The sequence below is a fragment of the Corylus avellana genome, chromosome ca10, assembly GCF_901000735.1.
Source record: "Corylus avellana chromosome ca10, CavTom2PMs-1.0".
NCBI classification, from domain to species: Eukaryota; Viridiplantae; Streptophyta; class Magnoliopsida; order Fagales; family Betulaceae; genus Corylus; species Corylus avellana.
In genome coordinates, this window is record NC_081550.1 from 1,396,981 (window position 1) to 1,423,134 (window position 26,154).

The 26,154-nt window shown below is 35.0% G+C and overlaps 3 protein-coding genes and 1 pseudogene across 4 annotated transcripts; 2 read left to right on the forward strand and 2 right to left on the reverse strand.

The window, feature by feature from the left end:
* The first annotated feature begins 1,470 nt into the window (after positions 1-1,470).
* On the forward strand, positions 1,471-7,036 carry LOC132164720 (beta-glucosidase 12-like). Of its 2 annotated transcripts, XM_059575272.1 has the most exons (13): positions 1,471-1,632; positions 1,761-1,830; positions 2,137-2,195; positions 2,933-3,008; positions 3,524-3,601; positions 3,705-3,792; positions 4,056-4,311; positions 4,593-4,708; positions 5,143-5,360; positions 5,473-5,504; positions 6,199-6,301; positions 6,441-6,549; positions 6,740-7,036. In XM_059575272.1, the coding sequence occupies exons 1-13, from the start codon at positions 1,471-1,473 to the stop codon at positions 6,906-6,908; spliced, it is 1,536 nt and encodes a 511-aa protein (XP_059431255.1). In that variant the 3' UTR covers positions 6,909-7,036. The 2 variants fall into 2 exon arrangements, with proteins under 2 accessions (XP_059431255.1, XP_059431256.1); XM_059575273.1 differs by lacking the exons at positions 1,471-1,632; positions 1,761-1,830 and having other exon boundaries at positions 2,139-2,195; positions 2,937-3,008.
* A 1,708-nt stretch (positions 7,037-8,744) lies between these two features.
* On the forward strand, positions 8,745-9,371 carry LOC132163727 (LRR receptor-like serine/threonine-protein kinase RGI5). The gene has a single exon (XM_059574095.1). It carries the CDS (start codon positions 8,745-8,747, stop codon positions 9,369-9,371), a length of 627 nt encoding a protein of 208 aa, XP_059430078.1.
* Positions 9,372-19,007: 9,636 nt separating this feature from the next.
* Positions 19,008-19,749, reverse strand: LOC132163730 (linoleate 13S-lipoxygenase 2-1, chloroplastic-like; annotated as a pseudogene).
* An 819-nt stretch (positions 19,750-20,568) lies between these two features.
* On the reverse strand, positions 20,569-26,123 carry LOC132163731 (linoleate 13S-lipoxygenase 2-1, chloroplastic-like). The gene is made up of 8 exons (XM_059574099.1): positions 26,118-26,123; positions 25,468-25,750; positions 23,466-23,792; positions 23,289-23,374; positions 22,684-22,794; positions 22,301-22,602; positions 21,942-22,208; positions 20,569-21,438 (listed from the first exon to the last, which is right to left on the reverse strand). The coding sequence occupies exons 1-8, from the start codon at positions 26,121-26,123 to the stop codon at positions 20,679-20,681; spliced, it is 2,142 nt and encodes a 713-aa protein (XP_059430082.1). The 3' UTR covers positions 20,569-20,678.
* Between the last annotated feature and the right edge of the window lie 31 nt (positions 26,124-26,154).

Sequence of the window (26,154 nt, forward strand, 5' to 3'; positions counted from 1 at the left end):
GTACGTCTTTGTTCGCAACAACGAAAAGTTGCACTACCTTGTCCTTTTTCTTTCTTTTTTGTTTTTTTTATTTTTTTTATATTCGTTGCAATATTGGTTGTGACCGTTGAACCCAGTATTGTTTCACATCATGGAATCTGCAGTCAAATCAATTAAAGAAGTCCCGAAGGAATTGTCTGTCTGCTCGGATAAAGTTGTGAACCAATTAAAGCAAGAGTGAGACGACACACAAGGTCCAGTACAATGATCTCTTATAATTTCAAATAAATGACAAATTTTCAAATTACAGAAGTTAGGTTGTCTTTATGCATCGAATTGTTTGAAAATATCACGTATTCAAAATGTGTTATGTTATTAAAATATTCAATATATATATATATATTTCCAAAAGGTTTTTTCTTCACTTTTACATAGAAGTTTCTTCTTAAAAAATCAAAAAATAATTTTTTAGTCAAAGCATTTTTACAACATGAAATGCAAGAATATGATAAAAATATACTCAATTTTCAACTATACTATGTCATATTTTTAATATGTGATATTTTAGAAGTGTTATGATGTTTAGAAATGGTCTAAAAATTGTAAAGATCATGATCCTCTAATCCCATATTAGATAGATTAATAATTTATATAAAGTGTGTATATTATAAAAGCATCTAAGTTGACTAGTTTTTTTGGAGTTATAATATAGATATTTTAATGCTTTAAGGTAAATTATAAAGACATTCATGAGATACTAAGTTTCGCATTAATTCTTTACTAGCCGAGACTTAAAGTTTCTTTGAGATTGCATTAGAAAAAAGAGCTGTTTAGAAAAGTATTCATTTTTTAGTTTTCTAAAAGAAATATGAGGGACCACCGGTATAATTGTTTTTTTTTTTTCATTTTTTTTAGACAATAATATCCACGTAAGAAGAGGAGAACACAGGAAGAACTGTAGCATTTTTTTTAATGAAAAACTAGTCTAGTCTATCAAACACATTAAAAACCGGTTCACTTACTAAAAATCATGGGTTCACGCAACGTGTCGCAATTTTAATCCACTCTAAGGAAGGATTAGGCTTATATATATATGACAATCATTCATTCTTCATTTATTCAAGGGGAAACTTTCCTTAACCCTCTTGAACTTTCATCGCTTCTGCCATCACCCCACTAAAGTTCAAAAACTCTCAATTTAGTATATCAAACTTTAAAAAATATGCAATTTCACTCGCACCATTAGGTTTTGGGGTTAAATCAAACGGAGTATAGGTAAAATGTCTCTTAATACACTAAAATAAAGTTTGATACACTAAAATAAAAAGTTTTCAAACTTTAAAATAACTATTGAAAAAACAATAAAAATTCAGAAAATTAAGTGAATTTCCTTTATTTAACCAATCATTTTGAGTGGTGCACTCAGCTCCTCTATAAAAAGCCAAGAAATGATCTAGTACAGCACCACACCCATAATAAGAAAAATAAGTTATGGCATTTCAAGGCTATCGACTACTCCTGGGCCTCCTGGTCTTTGTTGGCTTATTGATTGATAATAGCATTGCTGTTACACCAAGCCATCACACTGCTTCACTCAACCGGAGCAGTTTTCCGGCCGGTTTCATTTTCGGAACGGCATCCGCGGCTTACCAGGTAAGTCCTGCTTGGGTTTCCTCCATGTTTGTATGATAGGTAATACAGTTTTTCTAATTCAAGTGTACAGAGAATATGTCAAGCGTGATGCATTTATATATATGTGCCATTATGTGTTTAAAATCCAGTATGAAGGTGCAGCAAATGAAGGTGGCAGAGGAAAAAGCATGTGGGATACTTACACCCATAGATATCCAGGTCTCTCTCTCTCTCTCTCTCTCTCTCTCTCTCTCTCTAGCTCAATACAACAGACGTTCCAAGTTTTTAATGTTAGGGGTCGCAGCGGGAGACCAATGGCTGAGTTGAAGGGTCAGCAAGACCAAAAGAAAGTATCCCTTTTTTTTTTGGGGGGGGTTTCTCTTGATTAAGTTAGTTGTGATCTGTATTTTAGTGGTTAGGCTTAGGCATGTGCATTAATCTTGGTTAAGGTTAACTAATAGCTCAAAGTAGCGCTTAGAAATCTTTTTTAAATCTTACGAATATAAGATTTATATGAAATTGCAGAAAGGATATTGGATGGCAGTAATGGAGATGTGGCTGTTGATCAATATCATCGCTACAAGGTATAGTACTTATAGTCCACATAATAAAATAAAATAAAAATTAAAGAAAACCAATATTATATATGTCACAATCTGATTTGTCTGTTCAGCCTAACTAAACACAAGATGACGAAAAGGAACTTAAATATTTTTGGCAACAAATTTATATTTCACATTATGTATTATAGGAAGTGTTGGGAATAAATTTACACTCAAATACACAGACACTCATAAAAATAGAAAGAACAAAAGACAAGATGAAAACAATACTTTAATATTAAAGAGAAATATCAAGCTTCCACTTGCTTCTTGCTTGATAATTGCTTACTTAATCTAACGTACATAATATCCTTATATAAGAATTTCTTACATGTGAACACATACATTACTAACTTACAAAAGTCAATAAAAGCAACTCATTAACTTGCTACATATTAAAGCCTAAAATAGATGTGCTTAACTTGCTTACTAAAAGTCAATAAAAGTCGCTCTAACAATTATATCACTTAATACTATGGTTACAAAGTCCACGAAGGTGGCTAGCACTCAAGAGCTAAAACTAAAAATCATAAAGTCTAACAAGTTTGCCCCCTAACAAATATTTTTTGACTTCTAAGATATGCATAATTTACTAAACTAATTAAAGTAAAAGAAAGTTACGCCGAAATGCTAGAATTAATTAGAAAAAAAAAAACGTGTACAACCTTCTTGCATGCTTTCTTTGACTTTGCATTTTAATTTATTTACACTTCCAACAGGAAGATGTTGGAATTATGAAGGAAATGGGTGTAGATGCATACAGGTTCTCCATCTCATGGCCTCGAATTTTACCAAGTAAGATTCTTAATTGTTCACATCTATCCCAAATCCATCTACATCAAAGTTTTGAAAACATGATTTGTATCTTCTACGGTTTCCTGTCCAAAATTGAGGGACATGTTAAATTGTAAGGATCATGAGAGAAGTTTCTTGTTCAAAAGACTTGAGCGGGTGGGCTCTCAACTTGGAGTAATGCTATAAGTCTTCCTAAAGTCATTCCAAATGTGATGTGGGTTTTAAAATCATCAATAGATTAAAAGTCAATAAATCACATCTCAAATTTAACGGTAATTTTAAAAGATACATTACATTTTAGATGACTCTAGGAAGACTCTACGAAAACTTATAGCATTACTTCTCAACTTGAGCAGGGACTTTCTACGTACTTAGACAGGAAGCCTTCTCTCACAGTCTCTTGCTGAATAATAAGGAGTAGGGATAATAACAAAAATTCCCAACAAGAAAAAATTGGGATCCTTGGAAACAATATTTCTGACCCTTGTAGATGATTATTTGGGGTCTAATTTCAGAAGGAAAGCTAAGTGGGGGTGTGAACCGTGAAGGAATAAAATACTACAACAACCTCATCAATGAGCTCCTCGACAAAGGTCATGATTCAACCTTGTAAAATTCCAGCATAATATATGTCATCAACTCATGATGTTGCTTTTATAATTAATTTACTCTTTATTTTGCTATTACTAAATGCAGGTCTAAAACCTTTTGTGACAATCTTCCACTGGGATGTCCCCCAAACCTTAGAGGATGAGTATGGTGGTTTCTTAAGTCCTCGCATTGTGTAAGTAATTAATAAATTAATCATATTGTCTGCCCCTTTAAAGATTGAGGACTCATTAATTTGATGCCAGTAAAAAATAAAATTGAGAGAATCGTATTCCTTTGATGAAATACATTATTTTGAATGATTGTAAAAGTTAAAGAAGGCTCTGAAGTTGGCCTGGAATTTGTTCAACGTATATCCTTTAAGCCAATTTATACAATTTAAGCCTTTTTCCGTTGGGGTTGAAGTAAGTGTATGTGGGCATGCACATTAATTTTCAGTGATAACTTTCGAGACTATGCTGAGCTTTGCTTCAAGGAATTTGGAGACCGTGTAAAGTATTGGATCACAGTAAATGAGCCACACGTCTTCAGCAGTGGTGGTTATGCAAACGGGCAATCAGCACCGGGTCGATGTTCTAGTTGGCAAAATCTGAACTGCACAGGTGGAGATTCAAGCATAGAGCCATATTTGGTTGCCCATAACTTGCTTCTTGCTCATGCAGCCGTAGTTCAATTGTACAAACAAAAATATCAGGTTCCACTTGCAAATAGCTCTTTTTTATTATGTTATGAGTTATAGAACAATTACTCACTGCAAAAAAATAATAAGAAAAAATAAACAATAAACGACGGCCCAATGTCTTTGTCAATCTTAGCATAGACTTGTCAAGTTTGATGGATACAGTTTTTGTTACACATCCATTAATTTAATTTCCACCACTATTACATAATAGAATTTATATATTATGCAAAAGAAATATTTAATCATCATGACTAATTCCACCCTCAAGTACAAATTGTTCATTATGTGTTCAGGCCACACAAAAAGGTGTCATAGGGATTACACTAGATGCCAGCTGGTTTGTGCCAATCTCTAATGCCGAGCACAATCGTAATGCCGCACTACGTGCCCTTGATTTCGCATTGGGATGGTAAATTCTACTGATGTTCCTTTTTTTTTAATAAGATTTTCAATAATTAGTTGTTCAAATTGGTAATAATTAACTTATAATTGCGAGAGAACTGAGAATCCATCTAAAACACCTTCTCAAATAAGTAGGTAGGCAGTCATATAGGTTCTGTCACCATTACTGCCACATCACTAGCAATATTATCAAAAGAGTTCCTAGTCCTATTATGTTTAATTCAAGGGACTCAATGACACCCCTTAGGCATTTTCACCCTAGAATCTTTGTCATTAGTGTTTTTATTGTTGGCTTTGTTTTTAAGGTTAATTCTCGCTTTGGAATACACGAGCGATTAAAAAAGATAGAGATTAGCAGAAATTTGCTAACCAATTCGCTTATCAAATTGCAACAAATTCGAGCTGTCATACATATTTTAAATAGTCCATGGTTGACTGCAGGTATTTGGACCCATTGACAAATGGTGACTATCCCCACAGTATGCGATCTCTCGTTGGAAACAGATTACCCAAGTTCACAAAAGAGCAATCGAAGCTGGTAAAAGGGTCATTTGATTTTATAGGATTAAATTACTATACTTCCAATTATGCAGCCTATGCACCTCACCTTAATTCTGGAAAGCCAAGCTACTTGACAGATTTTCTTGTTAATCTTACGAGTAAGTAGTTACAACACCTAATGTATGCCGGTTTAGTTTCGTGTCTGTCCTGTAACTTCTTTCATTTTTATGTATCTTATACTAACTAGACCATGATTTTTTGTCGTGGCAGTTGAGCGCAATGGGATCCCCATTGGTCCAGTGGTATGTACTTATAAATAAACCTTCAATTTTTATTATTATTATTATTATTTTTTTATTTATTTTTTTTCTGAGTGACACTTCTTTTGAGTTGTCCTCGGAGACAAGGGTAGACCTACGTTATGCCTTGGCCTTCCTTTAATAAAATGAATATTTTCCTATGAAGTGGCCCCTTGGTCTATATCCAGACAACTCCTTTTGATGAATTCATTTAACAAAAGGAAAAATAACATGGTGGGGCAAAAACTAAAAGAATATATTCAACTTAAAGGAAACATCAAGTCTTGAATATACATTGCGTGTGAATCTGTGATGAAGAAAGTTCACAAACGCCATACGTACTTTAATTTTTTTCCTTGGGTAATTGAGAATCAACATATAGCTTAATGTTAATTAATACACCTTTTGGTCACAGTCACACACGTGGAACGAATAAAGTGATTCTGAATTTTAAAAACAGTAATCATTGACCAACTACATATATATCAATTTCTTCCCTGTATATAGCTCTTTTTAAATAAAAACATCCACCGGACACAAAAAGAAAGGGATTTGTTTATGGGAAATACTTAATTGAAAATGGGAGGAGAATTATTGCTTTCATACTATATTAAATTATTATTTATTCAAAAAAATTTAATTAAGATAATTATTTAATTATTTAATTAATATTTTAAGAAAATTTTCTCTAAATCAGGCTGCATCGAGTTGGCTCGCTGTTTATCCTAGAGGACTTCTCGATCTTTTGCTTTATGTCAAGGGGAAGTACCATAATCCGCTAATCTATATTACCGAGAATGGTAAGTTCTCTTCTTCTTCTTCACTATTTTTTTTACAATTAATTTCACATAACTTGGATGACAAATTGGAACAGAGTGGTAGCCATTAGATGTCAATTTGAATAGAACCTAAATATATATATGTACAACTAAATTGTAGGAGTTGATGAGTCCAATAACGCCACCTTGTCTCTTGAGGAAGCCCTTATGGACACACACAGAATTGAGTACTACAATGGCCATCTCTCATATCTTCGCAAGGCTATAATGTAAGTGCTTGATTAACAATAGCGTGTTTTTTATTAGACTGTTATACAACTTGATAAAGTAGCAACAAAAAAAAAAATTACTGAAAGCTAGTTTTTACTGTCACATCATCCCAATTTTATATGATAGTCCTATAAATCTAGCTGGTTTTGACTTTTTTTGTTTTTGTTTGTGTGGGGTGGGAGAAAATAGGGATGGCGTAAACGTTAAAGGATACTTTGCATGGTCATTGTTGGACGACTTCGAATGGGGTTCAGGTTACACCATTCGGTTTGGCATCCACTATGTAGACTATAAGAACGGATTGAAAAGGCATCCTAAGCTTTCAGCCCATTGGTTCAAGAATTTCCTCAAGAAGTAGACATTAAATTAATGTTGATCATTTAAATAATGAAAACTCTATATCTATTTAGCTATTATCTGACCTTGTCCAATCAATAAACTGGAGATCGTTTCTTCTCCATGAGTATGTATGCTAGCTCTTTATCATTTTTGTTTGTACAAGACTCAAATGCTTGTTAAATATCCTTCTAATTAACTAACTTAGGCATTAGAGTGCCCCCGTTGGCATCCACATCAAGTCACTCTAGTTTGTTTTGTCTTTGCAAGTATTCTTGCCCGGTTTAATTACCGGTGAGCAGTCAACTATATTAGCACCAGGCTTGGGATTTGAATAATTAGCTACATCTATCAAATCTAACTCAAAGTAACAAAATTATGGATTCCGTCTTGAAAATAAGTGTTCCTAATGGATTCAATGTAATCACCCAACACGTCAAGATTCAATCAACAATGATTTTACTCATTTGCCAGTTAAAGTAATCTACACATTAACCATAGGCTATATTCATCAAATAAATAACATTATGCCCAAATCAAATCTAAAATAGTAAAACAACGTTTATTAAAATTAAGAAATGTCAACAAATTAGATTTTAGAGGGCATTATTCCAAACAAGTGATAAGCAGGGTGTTGGATTATGATAGATCTTAGTTTTGAACCTTAATTTCCTCGACACACACGACAATGATCACCATTGTGATTCAAGCATTTGAATATTTTTAAGGTATGGAAGCATTTGTTCACATTTGTTTTTTCCTCATTAGGCACCACTGAGTTTGAAACTATAAAAACACATTTCAAATTCAAATGGAGATGCTATATGGAACTCCTTTTCCGGTCACCCCAGGCTGCGAAAATGGATTAAAAAGCTCATATGGCATAATCCCAGCTCCTACTCTATTCTTGAAATCATTGTTTCCATTCCTTTCATCAATAATCCGTTCAAGCTCTTTCAATCTCCAAGCTCTTGCAACCTTGCCTTCTCTCTAAAACCTTTCTTCTTCGCACACTGTCTAGAGATTATTTTCATCAAGCAAATAAAGAAGAAAGGATGAGGAGGAGCGGGGGTGAGGGAGGAAGAGCAGGGGCTAGGGCTTAAAAAACTTAAAATATTACTGGTAAAATTTTGTGTCAGGATCTTTGTCTCCCGCCCTACTTGTATCTGCAATGGTAGACGTTATAGTCTAATCCATGGAGGTTGTGTGTCACAAGATTCGATCACACCGAGTTCTATACTTTGAGAGGCACAAATCAACATGAAGACAACATTCTTGCGTGCTTTTATAGCATTGAGAAATCTTTCAATTCTCTACTTTTCATATCTCGTATTTATTTATTTTTCTTAATTTTCATGTTAGTATCATCATATTTCAATAAGAATTTTGTGCATCGGCCAAAATTATTTCCAACACCTTCAAGAAGTTGGCCACATTTTCCTTGTCATGTTTCATAAAAATGTTGTCATAGCGAGCTGTTTTCTTCGGTTATGTTGACAGGTGAGAAATTTTGGAACATACAAGCACAACTTAGTCAAGCTCCAGAGTCCATTTATCTTCCTTCAACAAGTTGGCCCTTGTCATGTTTCATAAAAATGTCGTCATAGCGAGCTGTTTTCTTTGGTTATGTTGACAGAAAAGAAATTTGGGAACATACAAGGACAACTTACTCAAGCTCCAGATCGAGTCCATTTATCTTCCTTCAACAACTTGGCCACTTTTTCCTTGTCGTGTTTGTAAAAATCTCTAGTCATAGCGAGCTGTTTTCTTTGCTAATGTAGATAGGAGAAGCTTTGGGAACATACAAGGACAACTTAGTCAAGCTCCAGATAGGGTCACTTCTTTGAACCTTTCCTACATGGGGCTCCTAGGCACCATTTCTCCTCACATCGGTAACCTCTCTTTCCTAGTCGCACTTGATCCTTCTAACAACAGCTTCTCTGGTTCTCTGCCACATGAGGTCAGCCGCCTACATCGCTTGAGAATACTCTTGTTGCCAAGCAACCAATTGGAAGGTAGTATCCCTCCAACTTTGCATAATTGCCAGAGGCTTCAACAAATACATCTAGACAGTAACCATCTTATAGGTGCAATTCCATCGTCCCTCAGCAATATGTCATTGTTAGAGTACTTGAATTTGGGTTCCAACAGCCTCATTGGTCAATTTCCTCTTATCATCCTTAACATATCCTCTCTAACCATAATTGCTCTTCAAAAAAATCAAATCTCAGGAACTCTTCCAATGGATCTCTGCAGCCATTTTCCTAATCTTCATGGGCCTTATCTTAATGGCAATAAATTCAGTGGTCGACTCCCTTCACAAATGAATTACTGTAAAGAGCTTGTAGTCTTATCCCTCTCATACAATAAATTAGATGGGAGTATTCCAGCAGGTTATGGGAGTTTAGAAAAACTTGAAAAGCTATATCTTGGAGGTAACAACTTAACTGGTAATATACCTCCTACAGTAACTTGTCAAGGTTAACTGTGTTTTGCATTGAGCATAACAACATTATAGGAAGCATTCCGAGTGATTTATGGCGCCTTTCAAATCTGGAATATTTGAATTTTGAATTCAATTATCTCACAGGGGCAATCCCCCAAAACCTTTTATAACATTTCCTCTCTACAACTAATCTCCTTGCTAAATAATTCCTTATCTGGAAATCTTCCATCAGCTATTGGGTTTTCTTGCCCTAATCTTAAAACTTTGGTTATTGGTCGAAACAGATTTAGTGGTCCTATCCCATCGTTTCTTTCAAATTGTTCCAAGCTCGTCCTAGTAGAGTTTAGTTCGAACATTCTTTCTGGACCAATACCAAAAAGCCTTGGACACATAAAATACCTCTGAGTACTTAATATGCATCACAACCAGCTAACAGGAAAGCCTGGAAATCAAGAGCTTAATTTTCTTTCATCTCTATCTAATTGCAAATTTTTGGAATACCTGGCCTGGACTTATCCTACAATCCCTTGGATGTTACTCTTCCGGATTCTATTAGAAACTTTTCAACCACCCTTTTCTCCTTAATTGCTCTATTCCAAAGCAAAATAAAGTGTCATATTCCTATGAGTATAAGTTCCTTAAAAGGCTTGACCTTGCTTCATCCTGGCAATAACAATTTGATTGGAAACATACCATCCACAATTGGAGGATTGGAGGAGTTACAAAGATTATATCTTGATGGTAATAAAATGGAAGGATTCATTCCAGAAGAAATATGTTAGCTAAAGAACTTGGGTGAGTTAGATCTCTCAAATAACAAAATCTCTGAATCCATCCCAAATTGCATTTCAAACCTCAATCTTCTGCAAAGGCTATACCTGAGTTCTAATATACTGAAATCATCAATACCATTAAATTTATGGAGCCTTGAGAATCTATTATTTTTGAACCTATCATCGAATTTCCTTGGTGGATATTTGTCTCCAAACATGAAAAAATTGAATGTTATTCAAGGCATGGATTTATCTCAGAACCAAATTACTGGTTATATTCCAAGCACCATTGGTGCTTGTGAAAGCCTAAATTATCTTAATTTGTCAAGAAACTCATTTCAAGAAAGCATTCCACAATCTTTTGGAGATTTGAAAGGATTGGATATCTTAGATCTCTCTTACAACGATTTATCCAGTACAATTCCTAAGTCTCTTGAGGCACTTTCACATCTCAAGTACTTGAATGTGTCTTTCAACAAGCTATTGGGAGAGATTCCATATAGTGGCCCTTTTGTAAACTTCACAGCTGAATCATTTTCAGGAAACAAAGCGCTTTGTGGGAATCCAATTTTTGGAGTACCACCTTGTCCAAACCCAAGTTCCAAAGGATCCAAGGCGAAACAAATTCTGCTCAAATATTTTCTTCCTACCATTGCTTTAGTTATGATCAGTCTAGCATTGATGTATATGCTGAGAAGACATCGAGAAAGTAAAATGCAGGTTCCAAGTGTACTTAATACATTGCATGTATTGGAGCATAGAATGATATCATATCAAGAGATTTGCCAAGGGACAAACAATTTTTGTGAAAGCAACTTGCTTGGAGCTGGAGGTTTTGGTTCTGTGTACAAAGAGGTGTTGTTTGACGGGACAAATGTTGCTATTAAAGTTCTAAATTTGCAATCTTTGGGTGCTTCAAAAGTTTCGATGTAGAATGCAAGAATCCGACATAGGAATGTTGTTAAGGTCATAAGTACATGCTCTAACCTTGAGTTCAGAGCTTTAGTACTACAATACATGTCTAACGGTAGCCTTGAAAGATGGTTATACTCTTATAACTATTGCATGAATCTTCTTCAAAGAGTAAACATTCTGGTTGATGTTGCATCAGCGTTGGACTATCTTCACAATGGTCAATCAGAATCTGTTGTGCACTGTGATTTGAAGTCTAGTAATATCCTTCTAGATGAGGACATGGTTGCACACATAGGTGACTTTGGCATTGCAAAGATTTTGGAACAGTCATGCAAAGTGTTCTTTCTTCCATCATGGAATTAGGATTAAAGCGTTCTCAAGAGTTACCAGATGAAAGAGTTGATATCAAAGGTGTCCTTGTGAAGCTTCAAAAAATCAAACTTACACTTTTTGAAAACAGAATCAGGGGTGTCTAATATCTTTAATCTAGGTTTTATATGGTTTGTCCTGTGTACTATAATTTATGTATGTATAGCTTTTCGTGTTTAAATAAATGGCTTGGGATTTTCTACCATCTTTCTCTTGATCCTTTTAATCATATTTTTTCTCCTTATACTTCTCACTGAGATCAATGTTGAAAATTATACCCAATACTCCAAACTACACTTAGTAGGGGAGTTGAATAGGTGTATGCAAAAATAATGCGGAACTAAAAATTAAGCAACCACACAAACATTCACCAAATATAATGAAAGAAATAAAGCAATGAGCACAAATAATTTGGTGACGAATTACTAATCTTTTGAGCATCTCAAAGAGAAAAACCACTCCAATAGACTTCAGTTGTTGTTGATTAACAATTGTTGTTTACAATAAAGACCCTAAGAGAGGAGCAATTGAAATCACAAAACCCAAACTTTCTCTCTTAGCACATGAAGAAAAAAATTATTTGTTCTCTAGAAATATTGAAGGGACTGCATAGATTCCATCTTTGATAAGACTTTTCCTCCAAATATTTTTGTTTTGGCGACTGGACCATTTGCTTCAATTGTGGTGCATGCACACCGTAGAAGTAATTATACCCTTTACATTTATTTATTAAGTTTATGTTATATATTACTCTACTTACTTAAGGTAATGTATTTTAAATGACTTTTTATATTACTTATTTAAAACACGTAAATATGAAAATAAGTGTAAAGATTACAAATTAATTAACTCTTTCAAAAATATTGCAAATCCTATATCTTATTTTTTTCAAGCGTTGAATCTATTTTGACAAACTTTTATGAAAAGAATTTTGCATTGTTAACTTTCCTCAAGAAGTAGTCATGAATTAATGTTGATATATGTATGAACTATCAATTATCTGACCTTGTCGAATCAAGAATTGTTTAAAAGGGCTGAACTCAGTCGATTCCCCCAATGGTGCCGCGATGGTAAAATCTTCAAGAATGAAAGAATTTTATTTTGTTGCCGTCGACTCTGTTCCTTCAATGGTGATAGGAAGAACGAAACAAGTTTCAAAAGAAAAGGCCAACCAGCAAGTTGTGGATGACAAACAATACCTCATAAAGCGCTTTATATCCATATCCAAGTAATCCCAATTGATCTTATGAGCTCCAGCCACTACAGTATGAGGACGCATGGCATTTGTTCTTGAAAACTGAACTCTGGATTCTTCAACCCTTGCTTAAACCCACACTGAAACCGAAATAGCCAAACACCCAACTCTTCTCCAAATCCAGTTTCCCCCGAACACAACCCAATCAAAATCCCATCATGCAATCCAAGCTACAATATCCCCAGCTTCACGGTGGAAAACTGAAACAGAGGAACCCACAACTTCAACAGACATTAATTCCATCTGGCCATCAAAATCGAAACAACTCACAAGAGCAAATCCAACCCAGAAATTTCAATCAATTAATCAACCAAAACTGTAAGAGAACACCCAATCAACCCAAAAACCACCGAAACAGAGGAAAGAAATCAAGCTCCAAAACCCTCTCTAATTCGGCCAAGAATAGCAGATCAAAACACCCAAAAAATCTAAGAAAGAAGAAACTTCATTTTGAGGATTAAGGGCGGTTTCAAGATTGAAAATATAGATGGACTCCAAACAAGCATCCACCAATAATAAAGAAAGCGATAAATCAGTCTAACACATATATTTTTTTTATGATGACGCGGAAATGTTTTGAAGAAATCTTTAAAAGTAAAACCATGGTAAAAAATCAATCGAAGAATTAGTGGCGGAGCCAGAATTTTAGTTTAAGCTACCCAATTTTCCTTTTGCGTTTTTTTTTTTTTTCTCTTTTATTGTTGTTTTTTTTTTAAAAAAAAAAAAATCTAATTTTTTTTCTAAGCAAATAAGGATAGGATATAAAAAATCAAAAAACCGAAAAAGGCTTGGACTCTCCAACAACAAACCCAAAGCATCAATACAATGCAAAAAACACAAACAAATATGAAATGGGCCAAAAAATGGCTTGGTCCTCTAGATCTTGATCAACACACCAAGAAATGTCACCCACGAAGTGGTGTTTGAAACAAGCCAAAGATTTGACTAGCTTTCAAACAACAACACCTTCTCGAAAGGAGGCTGTTGAAAGAAAGGCACTGAATTCCCATCTGGATCTGTTGTACGGGAGTAACGATCTCCGGTTGATGAAGCAATCTTCATAAAAAGATCAAACTATAGTAGCTCATGGAAATAAAAACCCACAAAAAAACAACAAAACACAACAAACATAAATACAAGACAGAAAACAAAGCAAAATACAACTAAAAAAAAAAAAGAAGCAAAAAACCTTCAGCATCATCGGCAATGGAGGAGCGAGATTCTAGGCCGGCGAGTGTAAGCCACTCACAGGCACGTGACGTACACACGCCGGTGATGAAGACCGGAGGGCCAAAATCAAAGGAGCAAAATACCACAAAACACTGGCAAAGGCGGAGGTAGCGAGCGAAGGATAGAGCAGAGGAGCAACGCATGGAGGACAGTTGTCCACGCTCCAGTGTGTGTGGACTGATAAGTGCCAAATATTGCATATTTGGACCCCTTTATTTACATTAGTTAATCCTTTAGCTGTGTCGTTATTTAATGTTTTGTGTTTTTAGTATTTTGTAGATCATTGAAGAAAAACTACAGTTTTAAAAGGAAAAATGCAAAGTTTGGAAAAAAGCATACTTTAAGAAGACCTAGATGATGTGGTTAAGTTTAACCAAATCCGAAAAAATGTTAAATATGATTAAAGATCCGATTGGATTAAAGTTTAGATTGGAAAAAATTTTGAATTGGATTCAAATTCAGATTCTGCACACATCTCAATATTTTGACCATAACTTTCCGATCAGATATCGGATTGAAGTGATTCAAGTGGCATTGGAAATCTAACTCAAAATAATATAATTCATTGTGAAATTGGATTTTCCTAATTCGAATAGTTACTATATCAAAATCGCCTCGCAATAAAAGAACACAAATCCGAACGAATCATATTCCAATTTCAGACTTCTATTTTGATTGGGAGATAGACCTCCGAATTATCTAGGTTTAATAAGTTTTCTAGGACTTTTCTAAGCCTATAAATAGACTTCTTTGCATTCAAGAAAATATAGAATTCCAGAGAGCAAAATTCTACCGTTTTTCTCTTTTTAGTTTAGGTTTTCTTTAGATTTAGGTTTTATTTTTATGTTGAGCTAAATTTCCAACTAAGGTTGGGGATGAAACATCACCGATAAAGAACATCAATCCTTTCATGTAAGTCTTTATTTATCTGATTTTATTGGGTTTAATATTTCAATTGTTTTACTTCTTTTCAATGTGTGGAGTGGTTCTTGGATATCTTTTGTGATTTAATGATACACTTGATAATTTAAGATAATTTCACATAATTGATTGCTTGATTTTATTTGCCTAAATAGTTGGATATCCCTTGTGATTTGTTCTACGGATACATTTGGTGTTTCAATTAAGATTGGATGTCTTTTGTGATTTACGGATACATCTAATGATTTAATTGATATTGGATTCCTCTTGTGATTTGTGCAATGAATGAATATTGTTAGTTTAGGTTTTGGCACATTCGGTTTGCATGTAAATTGTTGAAAATGTGCATCTCAACATGTCCAGAAAGCAGGAGTCTAGAAAGCCCTATCCAAACCGCCAGAAGTCAGGTCCGGACCCAATTTACAGAATATACATTTTGAAGGGCCTGTCCGGACCGTCAAAAGCTGGGTCCGGACACTACATCCAGCAACTGTGTTTTAAAAGGGGAGGTCCGGACCATCAGAAGTTGGGTCCGGACCCCATTTCTAGCAACTATGTTTTGAATGGGAGGTCTGGACCGTCAGAAGCTGGGTCCGGACCCAATTTCCAGCACGCCTATTGTTCAAGGCATGTCCGGACACATGACTTGGGTGTCCAGACATCACGTGGTTACGCTTATGTAACCCTAGCCATGTCTGGACACCCAATTATCCCTGTCCGGACATGACTGCTGAATTATTGTTTTATTCTCTATTTAAACAAAATGTTTTACCTAAGATAGATACGTATTTTGGAGAGAAAAATTAGAGAGCTTAGAGAGAGATATTGCTCTAGTTTATTTTGAGAAAAGAAAATACGTGAAGCCAATCGGAGTTCTGGTGAAAGGAAATCTTTTAGAAGAATTGTGCCAGACGTTCTGGAAATGGCTACTGAGGTAGAAGTCAAGTGGGTCGCTTGTCGTGTGCAAGGAAGAGTCAAAGGTTTTGTAATTCTTCTTGTATTCCTTATTCTTCTTATAGTGGATTGATTTCTTGGGTTTGGCTGCCCCAGAGAGGTTTTACATTTAGAGAGTTCTCTAAATGGTTTCCTTTTCGTAACCAAATATCTGTGTTCATGAATGTTTAGTTCATATTTGTATTTGGTTGATTTTTAACTGTTAGGTTAGATCTCATTCTGCATAATTTTTGTGAAACACCTAGGCATTTGAATAGGTGTCATTTGGAGTCGTTTTTAGAATTTTCAAATACATATGATGGTTTTGATTAATTGTTTGAAGCATAGTAAAACATATCTAAGATTTTAATTGTGAAAACTTCAGATTAATATTGATAAACATGAAAGTATGTTGTTATAATTCGGTGAGTGTGAATTCCCAAACCTTAGTATTTTATCTCTTAGTTTATTTTAATTAGTTTATGTTTATCTTTTAATTTTTAAAATCAAAATTCAAAACCCTTTTGGAACTAGGTTAGGGTTTAATTAGTTTAGATTTAAATTGCTCTTTCAAGAATACAATTCTCTGTGGGATCGACCTCGCACTTGCAATCCATTAAACTACAATCGATTCATGCACTTGCGAGTTAAATAAATTTGCACAACATGGACCACGCGTCCGCAAGTGAGATCCACTCTTGGGCGCTTATGGCTCACGCTCCGCGAGTGTTGGCCGGACGGAGTAGATGGTTGCGTCGGGAAGCGTAAAGGTCGTAGCACATGGTGGTGAGGCACGTGTGATGGAGGAGCGGCCTGGTGTTGACAGATCGGGTTTTGAAAAAACCAAATCGAGAAACACCAGTTTGGGGACTACGAAGGTTGATGGATGGCAGATGAAGGCTGGGCTCACCCAATTTGTGGTGGAGATGGGACTTTGCTGCACGGTGATGGCGGAGGAGCGATGGGAGCTGCTGTAAAGGGGAAGAAACGACTGGAAACAAATGAGAGAACGGAGGAAAACAAGAGAAAATGAGAAGAAAATGAAGGAGAACAAGGGTTGAAGGGAAGAGGGAGGGAAAAAAACTTCATCCCTCCTCGCTCAGGCAGCTGCACAAGGCGGAGGAAAAACCTCACAAGGAGGTGGAAAGCTTCTCTCTCTACAAAAAGAGAGGAGTCTAATTTTTATTTTTGTTAATGAGGCATATGGCCATGTGTCGGCTTTTGAAGGGCACTGATGTATAGTTTCGTCAATTTTATGAAAGGAAGTATTATCTTCATTTTTAGCAATAAGAGACGTACCATCTATAATACGAAATGAAATCGATGTGGGCAAAAATAAAGTTATTAAACCACAAATATTAAAAAAGTGTTTAACCCTTGATTGTTCATCAATGGGAAACACTTTGGGACTGATTTTTTTTTTTTTTTTTTTTCTCTCTATCGTACATTGAATTTTTGATAGAATCTTGATTTTAAGAAGAGTTATGACTTTATTGTTTTTTTGTTTTTAGGATCTCGCTACACCACCCTGTAGTAGAAACTCATTCATGAGAACCTTGCTTGCCGATGCTTGCCATATCTTTTTTTTGGATGAATAAAATTTTCATTCAAAACACAAACAAAACACCTAAACACACCAACAAGAAAGTTAGAACTCAGTTCTTTACATTAAAACAAGAAACACCCCACCCCAATCAAACAATTACAAATGGTCTCCTACAAAAAAAAAATAAATAAATAAAAAAATCACAAGCTAAAAAAAAAATACCGCCACCCATCAAAGAAAAAAAAGAGCTTCATTACTCATTTTGAACCAAGATACTCAAAGGAATGCTCCAATTCTCACAAATCTTGACATTTTCAACAGTATGCTTAAACTTTCCTTTGCTCTTCCCCATGATTCTTATACTAATCTCCCAACAAATAAGCTGTAATATTTGCTCCTCAGAATTCACCCTCTTGCAAAATTTAATACTATTCTGGTGCTTCCATATGTGATATACAGTTGCTCCAATAGCCAATTTACACACAGTGCATTGCAAACTTTTTTCCTTCCATGCCTTCATGCCTTCCCTCACCACCTCATCCCAATCCAGCCAAATAGGACTAACCAAACTTTTAAGCATCACTTCTCTCCATAACCTCTTACTCCAATCACACTAAAAAAATAAATGCTCCCTACTTTCAATAGTATGGTGACAAGATAAGCACTTCATATCCCCTGCCATACCCCAACTTAGCAATCTATCTCCCGCATACTTTCAATAGTATGATGCTTGCCATATCAAACTTGCTTTCCTTACCAACGATAGACCTATAAAAAGGTATCACACCCGAGGTGTGCATTCTCTTCCTTTCTCATTCTCTTGCTTCCTATCCTCTCCAAAATCATCCTTCTAATTTAGGTATTGGAGTGCCCTCAGCTGGCATTCGCATCAAGTCACTCGAGTTTGTTTTTGTGTTTGCAGGTATTCATGCCCAGTTTACCGAGGTGCGGTCAACTGTATCAACACCGGGTTTGGAATTTGAATAACCAGGTCCATCAAATCTAACTCAGAAGAAAAAAGATTATGGATTCCGTCTTGAGAATAAATATTCCCAATAGATTCAATGTAATTGCCCAACATGCTGAGATTCAATCAACAATGATTTTACTCACTTGCCAATTAAAGTAATCAACACATTCCTTTTAGTCCACTAATCTCTCAGAATTAGGAGCACTACTATTAGGGGACGTGAGAAAATATTTAATGACAATATTTTTAATATTTTTCTCACAATGGTTCACCATGTCATCATTAAAACAAACCATCTTGATCAACATATTCTAGTATTATTAGATAAAATATTTACCAATTATATCACTAACTGAGAACATTTATCTTATAGTTGTAATTAGCCTATGATTTTATGTTTTATGTGCACCAATCTCATTGTATGCATTTAAATTGTATTAAATATAACCATAGATCTATATATATTCATCAAATGAATAACATTATGCCCAAAACAAATCTCAAATAGTAAAACAACGTTTATTAAAATTAAGAAATGTCAACAAATTAGATTTTTAGAGGGCATTATTCCAAACAACAAGTGACAAGCAAGGTGTTGGATTATGATAGATCTTAGTTTTGAACCTTTCCTAGACACACACGACAATGATCACCATTGTGATTCAAGCATTTGAATATTTTTAAGGTATGTAAGCATATGTTCAATTTTTTTTTTCCTCATTGGGCACCACCGAGTTTGAAACTATAAAAACACATTTCAAATTCAAATGGAGATGCTATATGGAATTCCTTTTCCGGTCACCTCCGGCTGCGAAAATGGCTTTAAAAGCTCATACGGCACAATCCCAGCTCCTACTCTATTCTTGAAATCATTGCTTCCATTCCTTTCATCGATAATGCGTTCAAGCTCTTTCAATCTCCCATTAAACCGTTCAAAAGCCATCTTTATGGCCGGATCTTCAGCCCATGAGGGCTCCATCTTCTCTCCAAGGTACTCCTCGTCCGGTGAATGATTAGACAATATGTCCAAAACAGCCATTATTCTTGTTGCTTGAAGTTGTGAAGGGAAACATTTCAAGAGTGCAAGTGCAGGTTTTTTCATGAACTTTTTCCATTCTTCTTCAGTAGGGTCTTCTGTGGGCATGCTGGTTCTGGCAATGGTAGGCCGGTTAGGAAAATAACCCGCGTAAGCGTATTGTTCGAAGTTCATGGCTGCATGGTGACCAAAAGTGACCCATACGATTGTTGTGATGATGCCAATTAGGTCTTTGGGGGTTTTGAGGACTGGCCACTAGGGTTCATCCTTCTTGTCGGCATGGCCGACCGTTCGAATTTCTGTCCACCATGCTTGGAGCTCTTGATCAAACTCTACAAGGCAAGGGTTTGGGTAGTAGTGCTTAACATAATCAGTGACCCGTAATTCGATGGTATCCCATCATTGCAAAGGGGTAGTCTTTAATTGTTAGCTTTAGTCCATGAGGAACAGTTGGATCCTCAACAACCATTCCCCTACACAATTGCAAAAACAATTGAATGGTAGTTAGTTTGGACACAATGATAAGCCATAGTACTATTAATAAAGTAATTAAATTTACTAATATTTGTAGATTATTTGATCTTGAGACAAACCAATTTATCATCAGGATTTCTTTGTAGGTGAGTTTTCAGATCAAATATCAGTTCTATTTATCATTTAGCTGAGTCACTCTAAAAATCACAACTCTCGATGATTCTATGAAATTATTGAGAGGTATAAAGGAACCAAAACCTCCAATCAAATCATACATAACTTCACATGATCATGACAAGGAAAATTTGTGAACCACACAGCTTCAGTTTGACTTATCCTATTGTTGAAAGATATGTCCGAGTAAAGGACTTTATCACGTGGACTTGAGCAGTACAACCGCACGAGTCCATTTTCGGCCACCATAACAAAGTTCTGCACTACATTTAGAAGGACAAAGCTAGCTTGCTATTTTTGATTAGTTGATATAACAAAGGAAATTGACACTTCTCATCAAATATATCTATATATAGTGTACCAACTATATGGAATTGGAAATGTTTGCGAAGAGTTTGAATTCCTTGTAGTGTTAATAATATGACTTTTGCGTATGTGGATTCATTAGAAGAAAATTAAAGAGGCTTGAATTTTATGCAACAGAAATTTCAAAAAGTATTTCTGTCACTTGTGATCTCTTCTTTTTCATGATCAACGACCATGGCAATCGCTGTTTGCTGTCCTATTAATTAATTAATGGTTTTTGTAAGTTTTCGTTGTTGCTAAAATCTTTTCGGATTCAATTCTTGCTATTGAAAAGAAAAAAGATCATCTGGCTCATCCCATTGAAGTTTCTAGCAATATTCCTTGTTCTTATTTATCCTAATTTGCCATATGATCATCTACCTTCTTGAAATACACATTTCAACTTCAAATGGAAATGCTATAGGGAACTCCCTTTCCTGTCACTCCAGGCTTCGAAAATGGCTTCAAAAGCTCATACGGCAAAACCCCAGCTCCGGTTCTGTTCTTCAAATTCTTGTTTGCATTCCTCTCATCAATAGTTCCTTCAAGCTCAAGTAACCTCCCGTTAAACCGTTCAAAGGACCCCTTAATGATCGGATTTTCAGCCCATGCAGGCTCTATTACATCCCCCAGATACTCCTCGTCCGGAGAATGATTTGATAGGATGTCCAAAACAGCCATCACTCTTGTCGCTTGAATTTGTGAAGGGAAGCATTGTAAGAGTGCACCTTCGGGCTTTATCAAGAAGTTTTTCCAAAATTCTTCAGAAGGATCTTCAGTGGGCATGTTGGTTCTAGCAATGGTAGGCCGGTTAGGGAAATAACCAGCATAAGTGTATTGTCCAAAGTTTACGGCTGCATGGTGTCCAGATGTCACCCATACAATCGTTGTGATGATTTCGATAAGGTCTTTTGGGGTCTTGAGAACCGGCCACCAAGGTTCGTCTTTTTTGTCGGCGTGGCCTACTGTTCGGATTTCTGTCCACCATTGTTGTAGCTCTTGATCAGACTCTATGAGGCTTGGGTTGGGGTAATAGTGGTTGACATAGTCACTCACCCACTCTTTGATATTGTCCCAAAGGAGGAGGCCATCATTGGCAAATGGGTAATCCTCAATTGTGAGCTTTAGGCCATGTGGAGCAGTTGGATCTTCAACTGCCATTCCCCTGGCAAGTAGCAAAATCAACAAGTTAATGAACATATATGTGTGTTAATTTCGAGACAATATCTTTAGTTCAAAGGTTGTCTTTGTCAATTCACTCAATTTCAGTTAAATATTCAAAATGTTAAAAGCCAAAAAAATTCATAAAGCTGTGGAAATATATATAAGGAGAATAGCAGAATAAAAGAAAACAGAGACAAATAATTTTCGAATCCATTAGGATAGATACCTACATACAGGGCTATATTGTGGTCTTATTACTTAATATGATTGTGTACAAGAGACAATGTTCGAATCCAATCTAATTCTAATCAAATCCCTCATTTAGGGTAATTCAATCATCATTATTTCTCATATATTCTAACATGTACCACTTATTAAAGAGAAGTTTAAACCCATAAGTGAAGTAAAATGCTAAAGTATTAATTAAATGATTAAATTTAATCAATTTTTAGGATAAACGTTGATTTAACAACTTGCTCAAACAAAATTTAGTTACGAAATCACCTGTTAATTAAGTCAGCTGGTAATGCCTGCAGGTTGAATTGCCACTGCTGGTCATAAGCAGCGGAGCTTAACTCAATGGAGTACTTGCTAGGTGCAAATGAGGTCTCAATGATCCCTCCTGCATTAATAAGTGCTTCTCGAGCAAGAGCATTAATCTCCATAGTGTACCGAAAATGAGGGCACAATAGTCTATAGATAGGGTGCACCGCACTGAGTTGCCTATTTGTCGCAATTATATAAGGTTCTGTAGCACAATGAGTTCTGAGCCTACAAAACAGATGGAAATTAAACTTCCATGTTAATAGCAATGTATATATGGATTAATGCTAGTAGGAGTGAATTGGAGCATGTGTAAGTACCAATGGCTAACAAGTTGGTGATAACCAGACTCATGGGCAAGAACATGAGCTTTTGCAATCCTCCATAGCCAGATACCTGTAGCATCCCAACAAGGCATGTGAACCTCTTTCCACTGAGGCTTCCCATCTATTGGTGGCCGAGTCAACTCAATGGCTAGTGGCCTTAAGGTGCCCCCTGGGGTTAGGAAGAACACCGTCCTTGATCCGTACAAAGTTGTCCCTTTAATCTCTCTTACTTTTCTCACATATGGTAACAATAGGTCATGGTAATCTAGAATGAATAGCTTCTTCTGATGTATGGCCTACAAATTAATGACGCAAAATTTATGTGTGAAAGAGAAAGGACCATTTATATGTAAGTTGTATGATATTGTGTTACATACCTCCTTGACCGTCATTAAACCTCCGATTTCCTTTTGAATCATTTCTGTAGTGATTGCTGATTCTGGCGAACCATAAATCTTTGGGTCGAGCTTACTCTTCAATGGCCATTCCTAGAGAATTTTCATGCAGATTTTTGGCATTTTATGTAAAAAGTTAATCCTAGTTAATCCCGCCCCACACACACATATATATAATTTGATGGGTTTACACATATATATACGCTTTGATGGGTTACTTATTTTGGTCATATTGCTAGAAAGAAAAAAAATATCTTAATGATTTAATCCATGAGATAAGCATTCGCTATAGTTTAATGTTATTTATCACACATTTCACACACTTTTTTCTTTTAATTACTGTCTAACATAAAAATTCACATAAAACACGTCATGTTAACCGATACGAAATGAGTGTGAAGGGTGATGGCCGCTCCTTCTCCTCTACATTTGAACATTATATATATATATATATATGCTTGAAAATTAGATTTTATCCTTTTTAAAGTTAGATTGGGCTTTCATTTGTGCCGTGACTTGTTTCAAGAAGAAATTTTGGTTCGTCTCTTGTGCTCATTGCTTTCATAATTATTGTCCAAAAATCATACCGTGATTAACTGTATGCTGTAGGGGTTGAGGCCAGCAAGAGTCTGCCTACCAAATTCAGCATCCCTAAACCAAAAGAATTTGTCTCCTGCATAAATGTGTGCCAAAAAACTACCGTTTAGAGAGAAGATGGATGAAGGCATAAAGAGATGATATATTTAAGGGTAAAGTTATCTCACTATCCATTGTTTCTGGTGTCTCAAACCGCAACACATTTTCTTGTGTATCATTGATAGCCTTGAGCAGCCTGGGCAGCACGTTGCGGAGGGACTGCGTGTTTTGGTTTTTAAGGGGAGGCAAGTTAACCCCCTCGTTGAAAAGCGAATCTATCGCCGTGAAGTATGGAAATCCGAGGTCTGTGTCGATGATCGCCGCCTCTAACGACGGTACCACTGCATGCAGCACCGAGGATACTGCCTTGACTGAGAACGTTAGCTGTTTTACTTCCGAGAAGCTCTCATCCCGAGGAACATACACGCTACTGCTTCTTTTCTCCGACAATGGATCTGCGTGCAAATCAATTGTTTATACTAACTTTCTCATTCATTTTCTTCAAAATGCATCAACACCTAAAATTACAAATTAACACAGTTGTTCATTATTTTATTTGTTTTATGTTATTTTATATGTTTTTATTTGTTCCTGAACCCTAGGATATTGAAAAGCCATGCAAAACTGTTGAAGTATTGATTAAATAATTAAATTTAACTTTTTTTTTTATTTGTTTAAACTTCTTGAATAAATGGTAATTTAGCATGGTATCGGAATTAAAGGTCCTGAGATTAAACTTTGACTCCGTCAATTCACCTTATTTAAATTAAATATTCTACACACGTTTGAGTTCACATGTACAAAAAGTGTTAAAGTATTGATTAAATTATTAAATTCATCTCTTTTTATTAACTTAAATTTTTAAAACAACTGATAATTTAACAAAAACATAAACCTATGGCACAATACAACCCTATCATGTCAGACCTTTTTTTTTTTTTTTTTAATTAATATTTTATGAGTATGGAAAGTTTTCTCCCTTTATTCTTTCATTTTAAAAGTAAAAAAAAAAAAATTAAAAAAAAAAGAACTTTACGTTGATGTGAGAGTTTATAATTAAAAAAAAAAGAAAAAGAAAAAAAAAAAGAACGACAATGTGACAAAAAGCACAAAACAAATTTCCACATTGCGCGTCCATAAATTGGTAAGTTGTGAAAGTTGTGATATACGAGGAGAAGTCCTGCTATATGGCTGTCAAAAGTCAGATAAGTATTTGTTAAAGTTTAATGTGACTTTATTTTTTTTAAAAAAAAATTTGTAGAAATCTCTCTATTCCCCCATTTTGTTTTTTTTTGTTTTTATTAGTTAAATTTTTATAAGTTAATATTTAGTTTTTAATGCCTCAAAATTTGTTTTTGAATTCAAAACTAAAATTTAGCGATGAAAAGTTAACCATTTAAGGATGGTATTACTCAAAAAGAATTCAATCATCCTAAATTTGGTGTTAATGTTTCAAATTTAGTGCTAATATTTCAAATTTAGATTCTCCTTTAATTTTAAAAAAAAATTTGTAAATGTCTGACGCTAGGCAGTCGTAAATCTCTACTCTACGAGGAGATAAAAGTAGAGGTTATGTTTGGCAAATGAGTGGACTTAGGAAATTGGCTGAATCTGTAGCAGATTTGATTAACGTGAAAGAAAAAAGTAAGAATGTTTTGTATAAAAAAGTAAAAAATTTTGTTTTGTAATAATTTTTTTATTTGAATAGTAATAAAAAATTATTAATATTATGTAAAAAATAAAAATATTGAAGTTGATTTTAAAATTTTGGGTCTGGTCAAGCTAGTACGGCTTCGTTGTCAGACGTCACCATCAGATCAGACAACGCATATAATGCTTTATCTTAGAACCACACAATTGCTTATCACGGATCAATAAATATCACAGAGACTATATAAAATTAATTACTATCTTATCCCATAATTAATGAAATAACAATCAATTATGTATTCTCTACTCAATACAATAAGATTTTTTTTTTTTTTTTTTTAATTTAATTTAATTGACAATAGATTGAGCATATCAATTAAACGAAGATATAACTATAACCTCGGCCTGAAATTTGTTTTTAAAGACATATAGTTAATTAAATGTTTTAATAAAATAGTAGTTTGGTATTAAAAATCATACCTGTTTCGGTTCGCGGGCGTCCTGTTCGGCAACGTCTGGGATAGGGGTGTTGTTTGCCGCCGAGTACCGGTCTCTTAAGATCTGCACTACTATCAGGATTTCCTAGATCGTTATACACATCATAATCATAAACCCTCTCGAAAGTCTTGCGTTCTCCTTGTCCATTGCCTCTCAAAATCTTGAGCTCTTCTTTTCTTAGCCTCCTCAGCCCGTTTGGTGTCTGGGATGGCAAGTATGACTGCTCCACAACACATAACAAACAGAGACAACAACATATATTAAACTTCCATTGTTGTTAAAATTTATATAAAAGGCTTAAAATAAAATAAAATTATGGTTTGGATTATTCTGCAAGTTGGTTAAGTTAAAGGGCTGAATTCAGAGTAAAATTCCATTCGTACGGATTCTTATTTAATTTGTTTCGAATTAAGGATTAGTTATGAGTGGTTGAGATGACATATTCCATTTTGAAAGGGACTAATTTTGAATCTTTGATACTAATCAAATAAAATATTGACAAATTGGCTGCTGGACCATAAAGGTTAATTAGTGGATGTGGGCAAAGACAAAGTCCCCGTTTACAACTTAGCCCCCAAACCTTTTGGATTTCTGTATCAGAAACGTGTGGGAAATTTTGTTAATTTAATCACCTCCATAAAAGCTTAATTAGATCGATTTATTTAGATT

Excerpts from the sequence above, each read along its gene's own strand:
- LOC132164720 (XM_059575272.1), top strand. The coding sequence starts at position 1,471 with ATGGCATTTCAAGGCTATCGACTACTCCTGGGCCTCCTGGTCTTTGTT. Across the intron at positions 1,633-1,760 it reads CGGCATCCGCGGCTTACCAG|TATGAAGGTGCAGCAAATGA; the intron begins GTAAGTCCTGCT and ends TTTAAAATCCAG. Across the intron at positions 6,302-6,440 it reads AATCTATATTACCGAGAATG|GAGTTGATGAGTCCAATAAC; the intron begins GTAAGTTCTCTT and ends ACTAAATTGTAG.
- LOC132163727 (XM_059574095.1), top strand. The coding sequence starts at position 8,745 with ATGGGGCTCCTAGGCACCATTTCTCCTCACATCGGTAACCTCTCTTTC.
- LOC132163731 (XM_059574099.1), bottom strand. Across the intron at positions 22,209-22,300 it reads CACCAACTTGTTAGCCATTG|GCTCAGAACTCATTGTGCTA; the intron begins GTACTTACACAT and ends TCTGTTTTGTAG. Across the intron at positions 21,439-21,941 it reads CCAGCTGACTTAATTAACAG|GGGAATGGCAGTTGAAGATC; the intron begins GTGATTTCGTAA and ends GCTACTTGCCAG.